Below are 23,793 nucleotides of genomic sequence, written 5' to 3'. Positions count from 1 at the left end.
CATGCAGTGCAGGGGAAAAGTGGCACTGCCGTGGACATGGGGGGGGGGGGTGAGCGGACGGAATGCCATCACCTGTAGTCTTCTGTTTTCCGTGGCTGTCCCTAAACCTCAGGGGCCACGGAGACCAGTTTTTAAACCACCAGGCTCCAAGGCCACCCCAACTTGCAGCATTCCGATTCCATCAGCCCCTGACGGGAAGGTGTGCTCAGGCCATGCAGAGCCCAGAGACTGAGAAGGAGGAGAGGAGCAGCGTCCAGCTGGTCTCACCCTGATGCTGAGCACTGGGTCCTTACTCTTACCCAGGAAGGGTCAGCCTTCACAGCCACATAACGTCAGCAGCTCTTCCTTATCCTACTAAGGAATGGAGCACCTGGCTGGGGGACCAGGGTATCGGGATAGTGGAATGAGGGTCTAGGAGCAGCAGCTGGGGCAGTGGGAGCATGGCAGGTGGTCTTTATCTGCACAGGTAAACCTGGCTTCCTTCGTCTTTCTCGGAGGAGCCAGAAGCCTGAGTAGTCAGCAACAGCTCTCTCCTGACCCAGCCCAGCCAGTGCTAAACCATGGTGTTGGACCCTCTGCCCGCTTCCCCTCACCTGGACAAAGGCCTTCAGGAGTGGAAGGAGAAAGCAGAGCTCAGGAGATGTTTGGAGATCAGGGCCACTGGCGATGAAGGGTCTGCTGCCGGCTCACTGTCCTCATTCTCTCTGTGCGTATCAGGTTTGACATCCTTGACCAGGAGGTGAAGACTTTGAAGGCTCAGATTGATGGCGTGAACCTCGCTGCTAACAACCTCATGGAGAGTGGCCACCCCCGCAGCAGAGAGGTGAAGAAGTACCAGGACACCCTGAACACCAGGTGGGGTGTGGGCGGGCCTTGAGGCTGCGGAGATTTTCTCCCAGCACCCCAGATTCAGGCCACCTGCTCTGCACTGCTGTGTTCATACCCGCAGTGCTCCAGTCTTTCTCGGCCGCGGCCTTATTCCTAGTACTGGGGCTGTAGCAGCGAGTAGGAGAATCTACACAGGGAGCAACAGGGTTGAGGGAGCAGCAGGGTTAACGCCCAGGAGGGAGAGAGATATGTTCTGAGCACTGAATGCCGTGTTGGGGGAGCGGAGGTCTGCACACGTGCAATGAAGGGGCGATCTGAGTGTGCCTGTGGTTAGACCAGGCTGCAGGGTACTCAGGCCATATTTCCCTGGACAGTCTTGGGCAGGGGAAATTGCTTTCTGAAAGCTTTTAAGTACTGTCCATAAAAGAATGCTCCCGCCTGTGCCAAAATGCAACATGGATAATAAGGTTGGCTGGAATGAAGAGGAGAATTAACAGAGCGCCTTGAGCAAGCTTCACGGTCAGAACAAAACCCAGACCCTGAGAAGCCTTTCCAGAGTGGCTGCTTTCAGTATGGGGCATCATTGCCCATTAGCTCCTGGAGGGTCTTTCAGGACAGAGCCACATCCCCTTTTTACCCCGGGCCCCACACAGTGCTTGCTGTGTGCTCACCACCTCCTTGCTTCCCTGCCCCTTCTCCGTGCTGGGGCCTCAGCCTTGCTCTGGCCCGTGCAGTCTGGGAGGTGGGCTTAGGGGAGACTTCGGAAAAGAGGTGGACCAGCACGGTGGAGACTCCACCGGGGTCCTAAGAGGAGCCAGGGGTGAGGAGGGCACTTCAGAGCCGCTAGAGTGGGGCTGATTATCTCAGCATCCAAGAATGGAAACTGCAGTGTGGGGAAGGTAGATCCGCTGTTATACAGAGGAGTAAGGGGAGTGTGCTTCTTCGCTCTTCTTTACGTTGGTAGGTAAATGTGTGAGTGTGCGTGTTTGTGAGAGAGAGAGAGAGAGAGAGAGAGAGAGAGGAGAGGAGAGAGGGGTTGTTGCAGCTGCAGTTTGAGGAAATTAGAGCAGTCTAAACCAGAGAAACTCCCAGACAGGAAGAACTTGTCAGCTGTGCAGTGAGCTGTAGTCAGAGAATATCGACCCTTACAGAAGGAGTAAACTAAACTGTACCCCAAACAGCAAGGTACCTGATATTCTCAGGTGGGAAAAAAAATCAGAAGTGAGAAATGGAGAAGTGGTTTTCTGCCAAGTCTGAGAGGTGAGAAAGATCTCTGCCCACCAGGAATAGGAGCCCGCTCCCTCACTGTGCCACCCGTCCCGCTTGGAGGCAACAACTCCCTTTGGTTAGAACACATGGTCTCATGTGAGTGGAATTCTGTCTCCTTGGAGTTTATACACACTCATTCTGGCTGTGCTCCTTAGAGATATTACAACTCATCCTGGCTCGTGTGTAGCTCTTCAAGTATTTTTTAGGACAATTTGTCATTCTACATCTCTATCCCAGTCCTCCCACCCAGCCTCCGTTCTTCCCTAGCCATGTACTACTCTCACCGCATACTCTAAATCCGGCCCCTCCTTTCAACGGAGCCAGGAGGGGCCCTTCCTTCTATGTTTCCCAGATGAAAAATAAGTTTCCCTCCTTTGTACTGGTTTTGAGCTTCACACCCAACCTCATATCATAATTACAGCCCTGAATTGCTTAATGACAGGAAGGCATTCTGAGAAATGCATCGTCAGGTGGTGTCATCACTGTGTAAACACTGTAGAGTATACTAACATAACCTAAGTGGGATAGTCTACTGCAGGCTGTATGGTGTATGTGTATAGTATAGCTTACTGCTCCTAGAGTCAGGATGAACAAAACAACACAAGAATAAGCTGGGGGTGTAGCAAGCAACTCAGTAGCAGAGTGCACTCAACATGTGTAAGGTCCTAGATTCAATCCCGAGGGGCAGGGAGATATTAAATCAAGGACTGGCGCAAATGATGCAGTCAAAAGACAGTGTAAACATGAGAACTATGCCAGGTAGTATAGTATATGGTTTCATAGTAAACTTATTTTTATAAGTGAGAGTATGCTCTAAGATAGCAATGAAGAGAATAGTGTAAGTACATAAACCAGCAATGGAGTCATGCAGTGTCACAAGTGAGCATTACGTATTGTATGTGCTGTACTTTGTACACCTAGCAGCACTGTAGGTTTGTTTGCACTAGCATCACCACAAACCTGTGAGCAGTGGGACTACACGATGGTGACCACATCTCCAGGCCACAGGAGTGTCCTGGCTGTGTGATAATCTCGAGGCCACTGTCATAGGTGTGGTCCATCACTGACCAAAACGCCCTCTGTGGGTGCATGACTGTACTCTTGTGCTGCAGGATTTCCCGTGTTTCCTAACGCAGATGAAGAGCTGCGTCTCTGTCTCTCGGCCACAGTGCTTTGCACACCAAGCACATTCCGGTCGGAGGTCCCCCTGTCTGGGATACTCTTCTCCCAGAGGTTTACATGGCTCACTCTGTCCTCTATTCGGACCTCTTCTCACATGTCAGCTCAGGGGAGCAGTCTGCAACGACCAGCCCCTTGAAAGAAGCACCTCCCTCCCTCTCGCCAGCCCCGTGGGCTCTGTCCTGTTTCCTTGGTTTCCTTTTTGTGTGCTTCTCACCACTTGGCGGAGGATAGATGCCTTTAGTCATCTCTGTCCACTTAAGTGACAGCAAAGACGTTACTCTGTTCTTTGCAAAATCCCCCGTGCCCAGGTCAGCACCTAGCACAAGGCATGTGCTAGTTGCATGACAGATGTTTCATGAATGATCAGGGACAAAACTGAAATGTTTCTGCCAGCTCAGCACAAGCCACCCAAGTACTTGTTGAATGTGTGGTCATCCTTCATGGCGTGCATTCCAGTTAACTGACATTTTTCTAAAGCTCCTGGGCCCTTGGGCCGGGGATTTAGCTCAGTGGTTTCACCGCCTGCTGTGCAAGCACAAGGACCCAAGTTTGATCCCCAGTGCCAAAAAAATTTAAAAAATTAAAAACTAAAATCCTGGGCCCAACTGGATGTCCGATGTCGCCTAATGGTGCTAACTGAAGTGGCTGTGCCACCTTCCTCCTTCTCAGAGACGGCACAGCGTAGGAGGAAATGGTGGGGCTGGAGGGCAGACCAGACCCACATCCGAGCCTGTCTCCTGTATGGCCTTTCCACAGGAAGGGCCTGGAAAATTGCCACTGGGCCTCTTGCCTGGGGCACAGCCAGACCCTCTTGTAGGAGAACTTCACTGTAAGTTCTCCAGTATTTCAGACCAACCTGGCTTCCTCACTTTCCATCCTCAGAGCAGCGTCTGTACACCAGGCATGGAATTCCCAAAGTGCAAGGGCTTCACAGTCCAGAAGAGAAGCCAAGAAGGCTTCAGGCTCCCTCTTATGTCTCCTGGACTTCTGGTGTCCCCCCCGCCATTTCTCCCTGCAGACCTGTCTTTCAGAGAAGACTAGTTGTTCCTGTCCACCCTGAGAAGCCCACAGCACACCCAGCCTGGTCTTGATGGGAAGAGATGCTGCAGTGTTTGTTCTTTCTGTCACCATGACCAGTCCCTCCACCTCCATCGGAGTACAAAGATGGATGAGACTCAGAGTCCCTTCCTTAAGTAGCTCACTCCAGTGAATGCCCTGGAGGTATAGCTCAGATGACCTCCAGGAAACCTGCCACCGCCTCCGTGTTCCTCCTTACAGCTCCTTAGTCCTCTCTGCCTCATGTGTGCCACACACATAGTCCTTTATACTACAGTTATTTTGTGATTTGTCTCAATTTCTCTCTAAATTACACACTCCATAGGCAAGAGCTACTTTTGTCCATTTCTCCCAAAGTCTAACGTAATGTCTTAGGCTATGTGGGTGTTCAAGAGAGCTGGGTTCAGTTAGTGAAGGAGCAGACAGTGTACTCTTGTGCGCTTCTGTGTTATGGTGCAGAATGAGCAGGCCTGGCCAGAAGGAGGTGTCCTTGGTGGTCTGGCCTGGCTGATGGGCAACTCTTTTAGCAGTGCCAGGGGTCAAACCCAGGGCCTCATGCAGGCCGGGCAAGGGCTCTACCACTGAGCTACATCCTTAGCTCCTGGGAAACTCTTTAAAAGAGACTTATTGTGTGCTGCTGACCAACCCTAGACCCCAGAGTTACGTGCCAGACCTTAGGACAGTGATGACAAACCTTTTAGAGACAAGTGCCCAAACTGCAGCCCAAAACCTGCTTATTTATTCAAAGTCCCAACACTGCAATTAAACCTGAATACTGAGGTTTTAGCATATAAAAAATAGCTCATACATTAATATCTTTGGTCTTAAAAGAAAAACACAATAACACATATGCCATAGGTTTGCCATCACTGCCTTAGTGAATTTCCCTGCTTCGTAGCAGCCCCATAGTTGAAGGGTAAGATTATGTAACCTATGTTAATTATAAACCCAGATCTTTTTCACCAGCCCACTTTTCTTTTAGAGCCAAGGTGAACTTTTTCAGGCCCTACAGCACTTTGAACATGGGCATTTGCAGTGTTCCCCTAGGGCAGCTGGGGACTCTTCTGTCCTGAGTGTTCTTGAAGTTGATAATGTATGCCTTCTAATTATTTTCAACATTTGTAAAATGCTGGGGAAATTGTATACAGATGCTCCTGGACTTTAGATGGATTTACATCCTGCTAAACTCATTGTCAGTTGATGATATCCTAAGTAGCAAATGCATTTATGGCTGGGCATAGCACTACTAACACTAGTCCCATCTACTCTGAGGCTGAGGCAGGAGGATCACTTGAGCCCAATTGAAGACCAGTCTATGCAACGTAGTGAGGCCTCAACTTAAAAAAAAATACATTTACTATACTTACCCCTCCAAACACCCTAGCTTAACAGCACAGCACACTGTTGTTTACCCTGGTTACCTCATGGCTGGCTGGGAGCTGCAGCCTGATGCCACACCCAGCTTCGCCAGAGCGTCATGGCTTATATTGCAATGCAGAGTACAGTTTCTAAGAATGTATATTGCTTTTGCACCACTGAAAAGCTACACCATCATAAATCTAAGATTGCTGCTATTTGCCTGAACTCCAGCTGCATGCAGAGCTTGGCTATCGTCTTCCTTTCTGTGTGTCTGGGATCACATCATCACTCGCCTCCTGCTGGTCAGGAGATCTGATTGTCAGATATGTCTTGAGTAAATTTAGACAAACGAATTTTGCTCACCCATAGTTTGTTAAGAGAAAAAAATTTTAGCACCCAAGGGCTAAGGGGGAGATGCATGGGAAATCTGGGAGGTGCCCAATAGCAGAGATAAGGAACTAGGTGTCTCTGGTCCCTCGGGGGCCTCACCCTCCTCCGGCAGGTGGCAGGCCTTCCAGGACTTAGTGTCACAGCGGAGGGAGGCAGTGGACTCGGCCCTCCGGGTGCACAACTACTGTGTGGACTGCGAGGAGACCAGCAAGTGGATATCGGACAAGACAGTAGTTGTGGAGTCTATAAAGGACCTGGGACAGGACCTGGCCCGCATCATCACCATCCAGAGGAAGCTGTCAGGGTTGGAACGTGATGTGGCTGCCATCCAGGACCGAGTGGGGGCCTTGAAGCATGAGTCACAGCAGCTGATGGAGTCACACCCTGAGCAGAGGGACAACATTGGCCAGCGGTATGCAGATGTTGAGAAGCTGTGGGAAAAATTGCAAGAAGCCCTGAAGGACCAGGAGGCCTCCCTGGGTGAAGCCAGCAAGCTGCAGGCCTTCCTGCAGGATCTGGATGAATTCCAGGCCTGGCTGTCCATGGCCCAGAAGGCTGTGGCCTCCGAAGACATGCCTGAGTCACTCCCGGAGGCCGAGCAGCTCCTGCAGCAGCACGCAGCCCTCAAGGATGAGATTGACAGTCATCAGGAAAGCTACCAGCAGATCAAGGCCTCTGGGGAGAAAGTGATCAAACAGTTCATACAGCAGCATGCAGCCATCAAGCAGGAGATTGACAGTCACCAAGAGGGCTACCAGCAGCTCAAGGCCTCTGGGGAGGAGGCAACCGAAGGCGAGAAGTATCCAGAGTACCAGCTCCTGGGCCAGCGGCTGGAGGGCCTTGGTACTGGCTGGGATGCCCTGTACCGGATGTGGGAGAGTCGTGGCCACTCTCTCCGACAGTGCCGTGGCTTCCAGGAGTTCCAGAAAGATGCCAAGCAAGCAGAAGCCATCCTCAGCAACCAGGTAGAGAGAGGCATGTGGGGGATGGGGTCAGGGGCTCCCAGGACATCAGCTCTAGTGACGAATCTGTGAGTGAGCTACAGGGCTCTGGGAACAAGACAGGCTTTTCTTGGGCTCTTTGCAGTCACTTATCGGGAGGAGAGGACTTTTTTGTTTCTCATCATATACCTCTTCTAGCCCTAAACTCTGTCCCATCACTCGGGGAGTCCAAGGCTAGAGAAGTACATATTTTCCTGACTGACTACCCTTCCGTGTGGCTTTAGAGCCACTGTTCACTGGATGCCCCTGGGGTGGCCATGGGAGCCAGGCCTGAGGAGTAGAGCCTCCTCCGTGCACAACTCTAGGGGACACCATTCACACTGTAGCCTGTGTGGCTCAGCAGGTGCCCTAAGCCTCCTCAGCTTGCCTTCATGCCTTGTCTGGAAACTTGCTTCAACAGGAATATACTCTGGCTCATGTGGAGCCCCCAGATTCCCTAGCAGCTGCTGAGGCCGGCATCCGGAAGTTTGAGGATTTCTTGATGTCTATGGAGAACAACAAGGATAAGGTCTTGAGTCCTGTGGACTCTGGAAACAAGTTGGTAGCTGAGGGAAACCTGTACTTGGACAAGATCAAGGAGAAGGTGCAGCTGATAGAGGACAGGTACTCTCTGCTCTGAGTGCCCCTGGACCCCACACCATGGAGGGGCTGGGGATGCTGGGCAAGGACCCCGGGCTTGGCACTGTTGTCACCAGCTTTGGCTTCCTTCCAGGCACCAGAAGAACAACCAGAGGGCCCAGGAGGCCACAGTTCTCCTGAAAGACAACCTGGAGCTGCAGAACTTCCTCCAGAACTGCCAGGAGGTAAGGCCCGCACTCGGGGCCTGCTCTCTGGGAGATCCCTGGCTGGGAGCAAAGCAGCGCTAAGGGTGGCAGCTCACAGGAATCCTTTCTCACACAAGAGTGGTGGGATTTTATGACCAGGGTACCCAGTCATTTAGATCACCCTCGAAATCTTCAGTTCCAGAGTTCTTTTGCCCCCACAAACCTGAAAAGTCATCCTTTGATTTTCTGAGTCAAGGACAGGGTTTCTCAAAGAGTTCTCTGAAAACTCTCTCTGTTGGAATCTGTCCAGACCTGGACAGCCTGGCTTCAAGGGCGTGTGAGCTTTCCATTCATCCACAGAAGCCCACCCTTGGCTTAGTGCCTTGCAGTTGCCATCTTGAAATCCATTGTAGTGGATTTAAACATCTTAAGTTTGCTTCATGCCCTGCAAATTGTGAATCTAAACTTAGCCCTGGGTAGATGAGATTCCTATGAGTCAGAACCTTCAGAAGTGAGATAGAGGAAGAAGCATTTTAAACAACCCTCCCAGTTGGCGAACTTCCGGTTTAGGTAGTCCTTGCTCATCTGGGGCCCATTGCCCAAGGGAGGTCTTTAATCTGCCCGCTGGGTCCCTCCATTGCCAGGACTTCCCATGTACAATGGGGCTTCCCCTGCTCTCCTGTTTTTGCCATTTCCTCCCAGCCCAGACAACTTTGTTTTCATCTACCTCTGCCCTTGGCACAAGCCAGACCTGGTATGGCACCAGGATATCTTGGAAACATTGGAGGTTCACCACACTTCTTTCTTCCTTGTTTATTATAGGATCTGTCCTCAGATAACATTGGCCTCTTCCTCAGACAACATTTTCCCTGCATTTACTAGTGATTTCTCACCCTACTGCCAAAGGATAGATTCATCTGTCCATCCAGTAAAATCTCACTGACTTCCTACACTATTGCCAGGCCCTGCTCTCAGTCCTGGAAATACGGAGATAAGGATAAATTATTCTTGGTCTTGCACCACACACACTCTAGTGAGGAGGATGCACCCACACCCACATTGTGGCCCAGGCGTGATGCTGGGACCTAGGGATCCAGAGATGGAGATTTGTTCTCTTTACACTTCCTCCCCTGGGCTTCTCCTTCTGCAGCCAGGGATAGAATCAGGCACCATCAAGCTCACCCTTTCTGCCCACAGCTCACTCTCTGGATCAATGACAAGCTGCTGACGTCTCTGGATGTCTCCTATGATGAAACACGCAACCTTCACAACAAATGGCTGAAGCACCAGGCGTTTCTGGCCGAGCTGGCTTCACACCAAGGGTGGCTCGAGAACATTGATGCAGTGAGTGGCTTGGGTCGGGACTGCTGGGCCTGCTGCTGAGAACAGTCTGTGACTGGGGCTTCTCCCTTGGCATGGACACTGTACCCAAACTTGCTGGGCACTGTAGAACCTGGCAGTGAAAAAACTTCTCTAAATCATTAAGACTTCAGAGCTCCCAATACAGCTAATCTTGTTTTAAGCCTGACTGCAAAACTGTGCCTCTTCTGTCAGGACAGAACAGTGTCAGGACAGTGTCAGGACACTGGGGACACCCCAACTAGATCCAGTGCCAAGATAGCAGTTATTTCTGTTTGCCTCCTTTGTCCTTACCAGGGCTCCAGCACTGTCCTGTCCAGGGCCAGGGAAACACATGAGGTGACCAGAGTGGTCCAGCAGAGCCATTTACCCTCCTTGTTTGGAGGGGCAAAACCACCAGGGAGCAGTCAGTCCTTCACCACCCACAAAGATGGGGACACAGAGTACCTGTACCCTCTCTAGTGGGCCTGCCCGGTGGCTGATGTTAGAGGATCTGGGAATCGAATCCCTTTACTCTCCCTGCTGTGGCTGTCCGGGAAGAAGTAGGCCCAGGGGACACAGGAGACCAAGCCGCATAATGGGTGAGGGTGCAGCCTCGAGCCAGACTGACTGCTCAGCCTTCCTGGGGCTTGGCTTCTTCCTCTCCTAAAATGAGGAGAATAATAGCGCTGACCCCGTGGAGTTATGAGTGCTGAATGCTTGGAGACAGATGAAGCACTTGGCAGTGGTGAGGCCCTCAGTACACATTGGCTGCTGTTAATACTGTACATTCCTAGGCCGAAGGCCTATCGCACTGTACACACCCTGAAGCAATACATTTACCTAGGTGACACCCAGATAAGGCGTGCTGTGCCGATAAAGAGATCCCCAAGGCTAGTGCACAACCTGAGCTCACAGGGAGGCCTCCATGCTTCTAGCACCTGGATAGACCTTGAATCTTTGGTTTTTCAGTACCAGCAGACTGCTCCCTGCAGCCTCCCCCCATCCTGTGGTCTCCCTGAGTCATTTGCCTGCAATGCTGCTCTCCCTGCAGATAATTCCAGGGGTGCAGAGTATTTTGGTGGAGCAGTACCCAAGTTCTATGCAGTTGTTTGCTTTACTGGCCTCCCCTCAAATAGCCTTCACCTGAAGTTGGGCTTCTCCAAGGCTTCTGAGAGTGACCTCTACTCCTTCTTCCATAGGAAGGGAAGCAGCTGATGGAGGAGAAGCCCTGGTTCAAGCAAAAGGTGTCTGAGAGGCTAGAAGCCTTGCACCGGCTCTGGGATGAGCTGCAGGACACAACCAAGAAGATGACCCAAGAACTCTCCAAGGCCAGGAGCTCTGACCTGCGCTCACAGACTGAAGCTGACCTCAACAAATGGATCAGCGCCATGGAAGACCAACTGCGATCAGATGACCTGGGCAAGGACCTGACCAGTGTCAACCGGATGTTAGCTAAGTTGAAGGCATGTGAGCAGATTGTACATTCAGTATTAGACCAGCAGGGATCTTGGGGGCACAAACCTGAAGGCCTAAAGGAAACGCTGTTATTTCTCTTAGCTGCAGTTGTGTTATTATGCAGAAATGTCTCTGGTTCATAATCCTTTTCCTCCTCCTTTTGCAGTGGGCAGGCAAGGATGGTGTGAAGTGCCTGGGAAATACAGGATAGGTACTGAGAGGAGGAGGCTGAGCTCAATTGGGCCTTAGAGGATGGGCGGAGGCAGGTGGCTGGAGAGCCAGGAGGGCTGCCCAGGTGCCAGAGCCAGTGCTGACGCTGTCCCCTTGTGTCCCAGCGAGTGGAGGACCAAGTGAATGTGCGTAAGGAAGAGCTGGAGGAGCTGTTTACCTCGTTGGGAGAAGATGCAGACCTGAGTGTCGAGAAGCGGTTCCTGGACCTTCTGGAACCACTGGGGAGGAGGAAGAAGCAGCTAGAATTATCCAGAGCCAAGCTGCAGATCAGCCGGGACTTAGAGGATGAGACGGTGCGTGGGCTGCAGCCTCTCCACCCCCAGGGCCGAGTTGCCAGCTGCCATCAGGGTAGCCGGCTGCTGTCCAGAACAGTTCTGGGCTGTGGGTGACTGGTCATCTCACCCCTTATCTCCTGAGGTCGCTGTGATGATTGCATTAAAGAGAGGAGCAAACCCAGTGCTTTTTTTGAATGGCAATTCACTGAGCACTTGCTCGTATTGATAATGTTAAGCATGGATTTGGGGGTCAGACGGACTTTGGGTTCATCTATGTTACTGTGCTGCTTTCCCATCCTGAGAGCAGGAGCAGGTTGTTTGGAACCTCAGTTCAAAATATCACAATGTCCCCAGCTGTAAAATGGGGCACTGGGGGGGAGCAGGGAGACACTGCCAGCAGCCTTCTGTCTGGTTCTTTGTGGTGCTCAGGAAAGGGTGGCCATGATTATCACCAGCTGTCCCCTGTCTCCTGGTCTCTGTAGCTCTGGGTGGAGGAGAGGCTGCCACTGGCCCAGTCCGATGACTATGGCACTAACCTGCAGACCGTTCAGCTGTTCATGAAGAAGAACCAGGTGAGTCCTGTGTCACCTCCCCAGCCCCCTTGCCTGGCCCCTGGGGATCCATCGCAGCCTTGCTCTGTGGAAGGCCAGTAACAGCAAACTGTTGCTCCTGTGGGAACCTTTGGAGTCCCCAAACTGTATTTGAAGTCCCATTGCAGAAGGGGAAGCTTTGGTGATTTCAGAGAGGATTCTGGGAGGATCACAGAGGAGGGTGGAATTGTAGTACTTGGGACTTGGGGCCATTCAGACTCCCCCAGGTTCCGGTGAGTGCAGGACACAGGAGGCCCTGGCCTGGCTTAAGGTGCTTCCATCAACCTGGATTCAGTGGCCTCCCCAAGAGGATGCCAGTCATTCCTGCTTTCTCTCCCACTGCCTTGCCCCTCTTCCAGGGCTGAGCTTGGCATGTGTGGTGACCTCAGGGTACACAGACCCCCTTCCTTTGGCCATGTGATGGTATCACGGGGCTCAAACATCATTAGAAAGCCACTGAACATGGACTCTGAGCCCTAGGAGAAACATCACCTATGTTCAGCAATCTCAGGCCAGATTGGGAGCAGCTAAGGCCCTGGTCTGAATCCTGGGATAAGCAGATGCCAGACACTTGCTCTGCCAGGGCTGTGAAGGGAGCCTGAATCCTTAAGGAAGCCAGCTGTGTGGGGCCACATTGGCTTCGTGCCTGGCCGGGAGCTGACCCCAGGCATTTCTTCTGGGCACAGAGTCCCTCACCCTGCCCCATCAACTCTCTGGGTCAACAAGGAGAGTCTGGGAACTTCGACCCAGAGCAGAGCAGTGTGTCCCAGGGTGCTGTGTCAGAAAGAAAAGGAATTGCAACTCCATGGCACACAGCACTCCCTCCCTCTGGAGTGGCTGCAGCAGTCAGTCCCCTGCTCGAAGGACTCTCAGAGCCCAGCAACTGGCAAAGGCCTGCACCAGACTCAAAGTGGTTTCTTCAAAGCTCCCTTGGGCTCTGTGCTTCCAGTTAACACGACCAGGCTCCAGCAGCCACTTGCAGAGACCTGGACTAGAAGATGTTAAGATTTGGGATTAGTTAAGGCCACAACCTGCAGAGGTGGTGGGAGACAGTGCCCTGGGGGCCTCAGTTGTCTCAATTGTAAAATGAGCCAGCTCCTGTCTTCCTGGCCCTAGAGACTTGTGATTCTGTCAAGCCTCAGTACTAGTGCTCAAAGGTTTCCAGTTCCCCTGGCCAGCAGCTGCTATTTTGGGAAAAGAGCAAGTCAAATATGGATGATGCGGTTCTGCTAACCAAGAAGGAAAAATAACCTCTAAGGAGAGCGCAGCTACTGTAGCAGACTATTTTAGACTAGCCTGGCTACAGTGTAAATCTAGTTGCATTTCCTCCTGAAAACCATCCATCGAGGTGGCTCTAATGTCAGTGTGCATTCACTCAGAGGGCTTGTTAAACACAGATGACCAGGCTCCAGCCCAGATCCACTGCCCAGTCAGATCTGGGGTGGGGCCTGGTAATCAGCATCTCCCACAACAAGCTCCTAGAACCTGGATGATTCTGATGCTGCTGACTGGGCCTCTGCTTTGAGGACCACAGCTCAGTTGGCTCCCACTGCAATCAGAACAAATCCTGCAAGTTGCCGCAGGACTGGTTCTCACACTTGGCTGCACATTAAAATCACCTGGGGAGCTTTTCCATCACAGATGCCATCTCTCACCTCAGATCAGTTAGGATCTCTGGGAAGGTGTCTCTCGGAGTGGCTGTTTTTGCAGCGGATTATTCAGTGAAGAACCACTGCCTTGAGGAAGAGCCTGGCTTCATTTGGCATTAATGCAAAAGAAACTTTCAGAATATATGAAAGCTCTGATCAATAAAAAGGAACTTCTCAGTGAGCTCTATGAACCAAATTGCTCTCATGATGGAGGAAGAAGGAGCTATAACTGCAGGCCTGTTTGTGGGGCTGAATGTCATTGATGCTAATTTCTGTATGAAAGGAGAAGATCTTGACTCTCAGGTTGGAGTTACCAACTTTTCCATGTATCTCAAGGATAGGAACAGCAGTAAAGGTGGTGAAGGGGATGGTCAGATTACTGCAGTTCTGGACCAGAAGAACTATGTGGAAGAACTCAACAGACTTCAGAATGCTACAGTAAATAACCTTCAGGCAAAAGTAGATGCATTAGAAAAATCCAACCCTAAACTGACGGAGGAGCTTGCAGTTGCAAACAACAGGATTATTGCCTTGCAAGAAGAAATGGAACGAGTTAAAGAAGAAAGCACCTACATATTGGAATCCAATCAGAAGGATCCTAAGCAAGACAGAACTGCTGATGGGCAAGCACTGAGTGAAGCAAGAAAACATTTAAAGGAGGAGACACAGTTACGATTGGATGTGGAGAGGGAGCTGGAACTCCAGATCGGCATACGGCAGGAGATGGAGCTGGCCATGAAGATGCTTGGAGAAAGACCTTTGCAAGAAGCAAGAGGCACTGGTATCTCTGAAGCAGCAGCTGGACAACCTCAGGGTCCTCAAGCACGAACTGGCCTTTAAGTTACAGAGTTCAGACTTAGGAGTAAAACAGAAAAGTGAACTAAACAGTTGTTTGGAAGAGAAGACTAATCAGATGGCTGCTACCATTAAACAACTGGAACAAAGATTGTGCCAGGCTGAGCAAGGCTGCCAGTCTGCGGAGTTGGACAACTGGCTCTTCAAACAGGACTTTGGGGACAAGATCAACAGTCTGCAGCTGGAAGTGGAGGAGCCACCTACCTACCTCTAAACCACAGCTCCCCCTTTTTTTAGGTTTAATTTTTATTAGTACACGTTTGCATTATACAATGTTTCTGTTTTTTGTGGGGAGGTGGCATATACACACAACACATCTTTGTTCCTTTTTGATCCCCTTTCTCTCCCCTCCCCACTCTTCCCAGCTCCTGATCTTCTTCCCATTTGAACAAAAGCAATCTCCCTACTTCCTGTTATCTAGCTTTTATTTTGCTCTTTATTTATATTCTGAGTTTCTCCTAGAAGAAAAACCATGTGATATTTAAGCTCTTGTGTCTGATTTATTTCACTTAATATGGTCTCAAGATGCATCTGTTTTCCTGCATATTACTCAAGTTTATCTTTCTTTATGGAAAAGTAAAACTCCATTGTATGTAAATACATTTTCTTTGTCCATTCATCAGTCGATGGGCATATAGCCCACTTCCAAGATTTAGCTATTATGAATTGTGTTGCAATTAACACGGGTATGCATGGGCGGGGGGCGGGGGGGCGGTTAGCTCAGTGGTTCCGGCACCTGCCTCGCCAGCGCAAGGTCCTGAGCTCCATCCCCGGTACCGAAAACAGAAACAAACACACAAGTATGCATGTATCACTGCAAGATTGTAAGCAGCTCCCTCTTGCTCTCAGGCTCTTGCTTTGGGACAAGGAAGATTGATGCCAACAAAACAGCAAGCACCAAGCAGCAGGAATGACCAAATGTGTAATTATTAGAAAGAATAAAGGAAAAGCTCCCTGAGAGTTGTAGAGGAGTTCCGCTAAGGCAGACACTGTAGATCAGTGCTGGGGAATCTTTTAGAGCTTCCTATAATACAGATAGCGCACTGAGCATGCATGCCATAGGTTTGGCACTACTGCTGTAGATGTTTAAGTCCAGAGGCATGACAGTCTTTGGTAGGGGTGAACAGGACAGAAGCAGGACTCTCATGGTGCAGGTAGCCTCTGATGTCCCAGATGCAAGCTGCTTCCTTCACAAGTCACTTCCTCCAGGGCTTCTCCCATTTGGTTAGGGACCTGCTCTTTCTTTGTCCCCTGCATTCCATTCGGCCCTGATAGTTATTCAGGCCCTCTGGCATGTTCACTGACTTAAGCCCTGACTTTTAGTTTACTTTAGGTTAATTATTCAAGACCTGCACCCTATCTGCCTAACTTCCCCTGTCTCCTTGCTTCAGTGTGATGTCTGTAACTCTTTGGAGAAGATACCTAGAAGGAGAATAGCTGAATCCAGTGGAATTTATAGTTTTCCTTTCTTGGGGAATTTGGAGTTTTAGTTTCTTGGGCAATCCCCATGTTGATTTCTATAGTGGTGTTACCAGTTTGCCTTCCCACCAGCGAGGTAGAAGGCTGTGTCCCCCCAACGCAGCCTCATCAGCGTTTGTTATTATTTGATTTCTTGATTCCTTGATAATAGCTGTGTTTACTTTTCTCCCATTGCTGAGACAAAATACCTGACACCTAAAGTTGAAGGGAAAAGGGTTTATTTGCTTATAGTTTGTAGAGGTTTCAGTCCATAGTCGGCTGGCTCCAAGGCAGGGATGGCAAACAGGCATTGAATAGGAGAAACAACATGGTGTGCACAAGGCAGCAAAGGCAACAAGAGGGACCTTAACAGCATCTTTCTGCCCCTTTTATCTTATTCAGACTACTTAGGGCAGGTAGCACTCACGCCCTTAATCCCAGTGCCCTCGGCCCTAGCCCCACCATGAATCAATCACGTACTCTAGAGTCAGCCACCTAGAAAAAGCTTGAGGCTTTGGGAGGATATCTGAGCACACGCCATAATAATAAGTATTCTTTCTGAGGTAAGTTGAAATCTCAGTTTGTTTTCATTTGCTTTTCTCTGATGGCCAGTGATGGTGAATATCTTTTTTATGTACTTATCTGCCATTAGTACTTCCTTTGAGAAATGTCTATTCATTTCAGTTGTCCATCTTTTGATTGAGTCTTTTTATTTGAGGTTCTTTATATATTCTAGATATTAGTCTTCTGTCTGAGGGATAGATGGCAAAAATTTTCCCATTCTGTAGATGGTCTTCACTCTGTTGGTTGTTTCCTTTGCTGTGCAGAAGCTTTTTAATTTCATATGATCCCATTTGTTGATTCTTGGTATTATTTCTTGTGCCTTTGGAGCTCTGTTCTGAAAATCCTTGCCTATGCCTGTGTCTCCAAGAGTTTTACTTATTTTATCTTCTAGTAGATAGTTTCTGTTTTAATATTTAAATCTTGATCCATTTTGATGTTAATTTAGTACACGGTGAGAGATGTGGGTCTAGATTCAATCTCCTGCATGTGGATAGCCAGTTTCCCTGGCACCATTTATTAAAGAGGCTGTCTTTCCTCTAGGGTATGTTTCTGTGTAAAAAATCAAACAGCTGAATGTGCCTGGTGTTTCTGCATCCTCTGTCCTGTTCTGTTGATCCACATGTCTGTTTCTGTGTCAGGATCATGCTGTTTTTCATCACTATGGTTTTGTGATATAAGTTCAAAACTGGGATTTCAATGCCTCCCACTTTGCTCTTGTTACCCGGGGTTGCTTTTGTTATTCTGGCTCTCTTCTGGTTCCATATGGATTTTAGGGTTTAACCCACATCTCTTTCCTCTTTTACCTTTCCTCATTAGCTCTTCTCTTCCTGTCCTTGTGCCCCTTTCTCTGGCTTCTGACAGCCTGGGCTCATTTCCACTCTGGAGCCTTTGCACTTGCTCTTCTTGTATGCTAGGAGCACTCACCCAAGGTGTTTGTGAGGTTGCCTCTCTCTTGTCATTCATGTCTCAGTCCAATGTCATCTCCTCAGGCCCTTCCTGAGCTCCCTTGCTGAAGTAGCCACCACCACACCTCAGCAGACATCCTTCACCCCACTGTTGAATTTTCCTTGTAGCACCCAGGCAGGAAGGTATAGTCTTTGTTTATTTACATGTTTACCATCGATTTCATCTACTTAACAATAAGCTTTAGGGCCGGGGATTTAGCTCAGTGGTTCCGCCTCATGCCACAAAAGCACAAGGTCCAGAATTTGATCCCCTGTACCAAAAAACAAAAACAAAAACAAAAGACAATAAGCTTTATGAGAACAGGGGTTTTTATTCATCTCATTTCCATTTCGCCCTGGCACCTAGAACAGCACCTGGCATATAGGCAAGACCTTAAAAAATATGTGTTGGATAAATAAAGACAGAGAAGACATCATAGATAAACACCCTCCATAGGAGACTGGAAAAGGCTTCAGAAGGGAAAGAGATATACCTTTGCGAGCAGCATGCAGAGGTCGTAGGATCTTGGGGAGAGCAAATGGCAGTAGAGCTGGTAGCACGGGCTGTGTGAACCCGGTCAGAGACCATGGGAAATTGTCCAAGTCAGGATCCCCAGTGGAAAGTGCAGATGTACGTTTCAGGTAGGGCCTCGTGGACATCGCTCCTCTCATGTATTGCAAGTGCTGGCGGCCACTGCTCTGCCCATGCAGCTTGCTCTTGCTGCTGCCTTTCAGGTGGTCTTTAAGGCTCTGGGGAAATGGTCATCAGGAATGAAGTGAAGTGTAAGGTGCCCAAAAGCCCACGTGTAAGCAGCAGCCAGCCCTGGCCTTGAGGACCCAGAGCGGATCCTGGCTGTGTGTCAGGGCCTCCTGAAGAAAGACATGATCTGGTCACCGGAGTGGGAGAAAAAGGCCGTTTTTGGTGACCAAAGGCTCACACAGTTCACAAAAGATTTGGGAATTTGAAGTGGAGAAAAACAAAGCCCAAAATGCTACAAAAGAGGCAGATGTCACTGTTCTTTTATCTTGAGCAAAAGCTGCTAAATAAAATACTGGATGGTCATCAGAAATGGTTTTTCTTCCATCCAATACATGCACCTAAGTGATCAAGCTCTGCTGACACAGAAAAAATAGGGACAAGTGTAGGGCCCAGGCCATGGAGTCAGGGAGGGCTGTGTTCAGGTCCCAGCCCAGCCACTCGCTGCCAGCAGGCTCCTCTGCTGCCACGTGCCAGTGTCCAGTGCTTCTCCAGGCTTCATGAGGGCAGAAGGAGGGGTGGCTTAGCATCCTGCCGCCAAGAGGTCCTGGCAGGTTCTATTCATCACCTGATCTGCTCCAGCAGGAGGAAGAGAGGGGGATGAGGGGTGAGACCTGGGTCATGGCAGCAGACCCAGCCTCCCGGGTCAGAAGGCCCTGCCCTGAGCCCTTGCTTCTCATTGCAGACACTGCAGAATGAGGTCCAGGGCCATGCACCGCGGGTGGACAATGTGCTGCAGCGAGGGGAGCAGTTGGTGGTGGCGGCTGAGACAGACCTGCAGGACATCGAGGCACGCCTGGGACACCTGCAGGCCTCCTGGGACACGCTGCGGCAGGCAGCAGTGGGGCGGGGGCAGCGCCTGCGGGACGCCCACGAGGCACAGCAGTACTACCTGGATGCGGATGAGGCTGAAGCCTGGATCAGTGAGCAGGAGCTCTACATCTTCTCCGACGAGGCCCCTCAGGTCTGCTGGGTGGGTGGGGGCTGCGGGCCGGGGTGCTGGGGCGGGCAGGCGGGGGCAGCCTTGAAGTCCCAGCATACAAGGACAGGGTGAGGGTGTGCAGTGAACCCGCAGGATCTCTGCTGCCCCCCAGTGTCCCTTCGTGGACACCCCTCCCGTTGACAATGCCCCTACAGTGCACATTCCACAGCCACAGTCCCCACTCGCACACAGACATGCCCCGACCCAGGGCTGTTCACTCTTTGGCCATAGATTTGGTACCGATGGGGTTGCTGCTGGATGGGGTGAGAGGAGGAAGTCAGGGCTGTCAGAGCTGGAATGACCCAGGAAGTTTTCATGGGGACAGAAGCTGGCGATGGGCCCGGAAGGAAGGCAGATAGCAGCTAAGACCTGGGGGAGGGGAGAGAGGGAAGTAGGGTCTGGGTAGTGCTGGGACTCGGAGCAGTAGGAAGGGAGGGTGTGTGGTTGTCCTGCCCACCTCGGACCTCCAGGAGCTGGTCTGGACCTTGCCCAGGCAGGGAACATGGCCCTGCCGGGCTCTGGCGCTAACCACCTGCTCCTCCTAGGATGAAGAGGGCGCCATTGTGTTGCTGAAACGGCACCTGCGGCTGCAGCGCACAGTGGAGGAGTATGGGAGGAACATCAAGCAGCTGGCTGGGCGGGCCCAGAGCCTGCTGGCTGTCGGCCACCCTGAGGGGTGCGTGTGCTCTGGGGGGACTTGCAGGTCATGGGCATCAGGCCAGGGCCCCAAGCTACCTTCAGATTGGCCCAGCTCCATCTTATGCCTTGGTTTTGTGGGAGGAACCTGAATGAGGTTCACCTGAATGAGCCACCCAAGGCCGGGTTTACAAAATGATCAGAGAATGGGATAGTCAAACTACCCTCTTGGTGAACTGAGAGCTCCATCTTTTGAAGAATTAGAATATGCTGAGAAACACAGAAGACTAAGTGTGCTTTTCTTTTGTGACCTGTGAGGTCCTGAAGCACCTCACAGGGACTCAGCAAAATCCTGAGGCAGGAGTGAAGGTAGAAAAGCAATACTATCTGAACTGAGTTGCCTGGATTTTGGGAAACCCACTGGCCAGACTCTTCAGGCTGCCTGAGTCAGGGCCCTGCTTTCAGCTGCCTTTAGGGCACCCATTGCTGCAGGTCCTCAGCAGCACCCCCAGCATGTGCCCCGGGCAGCCCCAAGGACTGAGCCCCTGTCTGTCTCTCCCTGAAGAGCTAAGCAGGGCTGCTGCTGGGGCCCTGCTCAGAGCTCTGCCGTACAAGGCTCCTGGGAAAGAGAGGGAGAAGTTCCCCTTGTGCACTTGACTTCGAGGAAGGAGCCCTGCTCCTCCCACATGAGGACAGAACTCCAGGACACAGTCCCACAGAGCCTGGCGGCATCATGACCTCAGGGCTCATCCCTTTACTTCCCGACTCTTCCCTGGGAAAGGTCACTGGCTTCACACCCCCACATGCTCCTGCCAGGGTCCCAGGGCCTCAGCTCACTCCTCAGAGCTGCCTGCTGTGGGTTTCCAGTCGCCATCTTTAAGGGATTTCTTGGTTGAATTCCAGAGAGCAGATTATCAGACATCAGGGCCAGGTGGACAAGCAGTATGCGGGGCTGAAGGACATGGCCGAAGAACGCAGGCGCAAGCTGGAGAACATGTATCACCTGTTCCAGCTGAAGAGGGAGGCTGATGACCTGGAACAGTGGATCATAGAAAAGGAGAAGGTGGCTTCTGACCAGGAGATGGGCCAGGACTTTGACCATGTGACTGTAAGTAGCCGTAGCCCCCATTTTCTTTGCCCCCCATTAACACAGCAGACAGACAGCCTTCCTGACCCATGCACTGCCCTGCATGGGTCAGAGACACAGTCACACTGGGCCAGGTGTGGCCAGCAGGTGCAGGCTACCTGGGGGAGGTGTGAGGTCCAGGCCAGGCAGTTGTGGTGGTCGAGGGAAAGTGCACAGCTTAGAGCATAATGATGTCCACCTGCTCCAGAGCTCTGCTGACCCTAATTCTGTGTGCCTCACCTCCAGATGCTCAGAGATAAGTTCCGAGACTTTGCCCGGGAGACTGGGGCCATCGGGCAGGAGCGGGTGGACAACGTGAATGCCATCATCGAGCGGCTCATCGATGCTGGCCACAGCGAGGCGGCCACCATCGCCGAGTGGAAGGATGGGCTGAACGACATGTGGGCGGACCTGCTGGAGCTCATCGACACACGCATGCAGCTGCTGGCAGCCTCCTACGACCTACACCGCTACTTCTACACGGGTGCCGAGATCCTAGGCCTCATCGACGAGAAGCACCGGGAGCTGCCTGAGGACGTGGGGCTAGATGCCAGCACGGCCGAGTCCTTCCACCGTGTGCACACGGCCTTCGAGCGGGAGCTCCATCTGCTGGGCGTTCAGGTGCCCTCAGGGGTCACTAACCCCTTCCCTCCACCCCAGGGTGTCAGGGCCCCATGGGGCTCTTAGAGGGAAAACTCTAGAAAGGGCACCAGAAGGTCTCTCTTTCTTAGAGAACCAACAGCTCCGAGCAGAGAGCAGGGACCCTCAGTACCTCTTTCATGGGTTGCTGTGTAAGATGAAGAGAATTAATAGATGTGAACTATGTAGAACGGTGCTGGCTCATAGTTACTCTCTTACTGTTACTTCTGAGGCAGTCAAAGGGTACAGAGCCCCTCCCACTTCCAACTCTCACCGAAGTTCAGGGGTGCATTGGGTAGGCAAAGGCACCAAAGAAGGGAGACTTCTACAGGAGACCTCCCTGCTGGATGGAGGCAGAGACCCTCCCTTCCAGTCCAGGCCCGGGAGCCCTCTGTCCAGAACAATGTCTGGTTTTGCCTGACTATACAGGTACAGCAGTTCCAGGATGTGGCCACACGCTTGCAGACGGCATATGCCGGGGAGAAGGCAGATGCCATCCAGAGCAAGGAGCAGGAGGTGTCTGCTGCCTGGCAGGTGCTGCTCGATGCCTGTGCCGGGCGCCGGACACAGCTAGTGGACACAGCAGACAAATTCCGCTTCTTCAGCATGGTCCGCGACCTCCTCTCCTGGATGGAGAGCATCATCCGGCAGATCGAGACCCAGGAGAAGCCCAGGTGAGGGAGCATCCTCAAGACGGCCCCAAGCCATGCCTCATGAGGCTGGCAGAGCAGGGGCTGCACCAGGGCTCCTCCCAGGGGGACAGTCCTGGACTGTTGGGTGCATGGCAGTCCCTGAGGGGTACCCGAGGCCTCAGCTGGGTCCTGGAAGAAATGGAGTTGCTCAGCTTCAACTGGGAGGACCAACTATTTCAGAGTAAGTGGAGAAAGACATGTCACCAGATTCTTCCATGAGAATTTGGTAATGAAACAAATGCCTGAGGGTAATAACCCGTGTCCATGAAACAAGTGTCATACATCCGCAGCTGGGCAGGTCCAAGACTGGTCATTCTCCCCCAGGGCTGGGACGTGGGGGCTCCCCCTGAAACTCAGGACAGAGCTGATTGTCCGCAAAAGATGGGGTCAGGCACATGGCAGCGAAAGCCTCTCAGGACTCAGCTCTCCACCCGGGCGGTGTCAGCAATTATTGGTGACCCATCTCTGTCCTGCTGCCCCTCAGGTGCCTTGTCAATGGCTTTATTTTTAACTTGAACATCTTCATTGAAATATAAGTCACATACTGTACTTCACCTACTTAAAGTATATCATTCAGTGATTTTTCTTTTTTTTTTTTTCTTTTTTTGGTGCCGGGGATTGAACTCGGGTCCTTGCGCTTGTGCAGCAGGTGGCAAAACCACTGAGCTAAATCCCCGGCCCTCATTCAGTGATTTTATATATTCCCATTTATACAACTATCACCACAGTCTGAGTTTAAATTTTCCTCACTCCCCTCTCCACAGATTCTACCTCCATTAGAGTCGCTCACTGTGCCCTTTACCCCTGGCAGCCCCGGCTCTACTTTTTGTCTCTCTAGATTGCCTATGGTGGACTTTTCGTATAAATGGAATCATGTCATATATCGTCTTATGTAAACGGATCCTTTCATTTAGCCTACTTTCAGGGTTCCGTGTTTATTATATATCGGTATTTTATTCCTTTTTATTGCTGAAAAATATTCCCAGGTGTATTAGTCAGCTTTCCTGTCACTGGTACAAAATACCCAACCACAACTTCAAGAAGTTTAATATGGCTTATGGTTTCAAGGACTTCAGTCCATGGTTGACTGGCCCCTAAGGCAGGAACATCATGGCGGAAGGGCATGGCAGAAGAAAGCCCATAGTTCATGGTGGCCAGGGATCAGATATAGGCCCCAAGGTCACACCTCTGACACTCCCAGAAGTGTGCTTTTACTAATCCTCTAGGTGGCTCCCAAGCCAATCAAGTTGACAATTTAGCTTAACCATCACACCTGGTTTCTTCTGGAATGCCTGTACCCCCTGCCCACAGCTTGGCCAGTGACCGGTGGAAGACACAAAGTCATCAGTGGTCCTGCTGGGGCTGGGCAGGCAGACAACTCCCGGGCTGGCCAGAGAGAGGGGACAGTGGGGCCAGACTCCTGAGGACAGGTGGGTCCCCTCTGCCACAGTGACTCCCTAATTCTCTGCCTTTGTCCTCCTGCCCACAGGGATGTCTCATCGGTGGAACTGCTCTTGAAGTATCACCAGGGCATCAAGGCAGAGATCAACACCCGGGCCAAGAACTTCAACACCTGCCTGGAGCTCGGGGAGTCGCTGCTGCAGCGGCAGCACCAGGCCTCGGATGAGGTGAGCCCCTGCATGTCCTTGTCCTCGCTCTTGCTGCCTGGCAACTTCTGAGGGGCTCATCTTTCACCTACGGAGCATCGGGGCTGCCCACAAGCCAGGAATCAGAGCCGCACAAGCCCATC

The 23,793-nt window shown here is 51.4% G+C and overlaps 1 protein-coding gene and 1 pseudogene across 2 annotated transcripts in view; both read left to right on the top strand.

Moving 5' to 3' along the window:
- The window catches only part of Sptb (spectrin beta, erythrocytic), a 120,365-nt gene that overhangs the window by 78,825 nt on the left and 17,747 nt on the right, over positions 1–23,793 (top strand). For both annotated transcript variants that reach the window (XM_087195271.1, XM_087195272.1), the window contains exons 15-28: positions 718–855; positions 6,197–7,049; positions 7,486–7,688; positions 7,798–7,888; positions 9,047–9,193; positions 10,390–10,653; positions 10,981–11,169; positions 11,634–11,723; positions 18,654–18,932; positions 19,496–19,626; positions 20,490–20,694; positions 20,959–21,333; positions 21,781–22,025; positions 23,533–23,671. In XM_087195271.1, the coding sequence (XP_087051397.1) occupies positions 718–855; positions 6,197–7,049; positions 7,486–7,688; positions 7,798–7,888; positions 9,047–9,193; positions 10,390–10,653; positions 10,981–11,169; positions 11,634–11,723; positions 18,654–18,932; positions 19,496–19,626; positions 20,490–20,694; positions 20,959–21,333; positions 21,781–22,025; positions 23,533–23,671 (3,349 nt within the window). The remainder of the gene's footprint in view (positions 1–717; positions 856–6,196; positions 7,050–7,485; positions 7,689–7,797; positions 7,889–9,046; positions 9,194–10,389; positions 10,654–10,980; positions 11,170–11,633; positions 11,724–18,653; positions 18,933–19,495; positions 19,627–20,489; positions 20,695–20,958; positions 21,334–21,780; positions 22,026–23,532; positions 23,672–23,793) is intronic.
- LOC106007733 (protein RUFY3 pseudogene) lies at positions 13,099–14,843 on the top strand (annotated as a pseudogene).

Source organism: Heterocephalus glaber, unplaced genomic scaffold, assembly GCF_053883595.1.
Source record: "Heterocephalus glaber isolate CG9 unplaced genomic scaffold, H.glaber_assembly_v1.0 deba00001608, whole genome shotgun sequence".
NCBI lineage: Eukaryota > Metazoa > Chordata > Mammalia > Rodentia > Bathyergidae > Heterocephalus > Heterocephalus glaber.
Note: the sequence above shows the minus strand (reverse complement) of the source record. Positions and strands in the feature narration are given on the sequence as shown.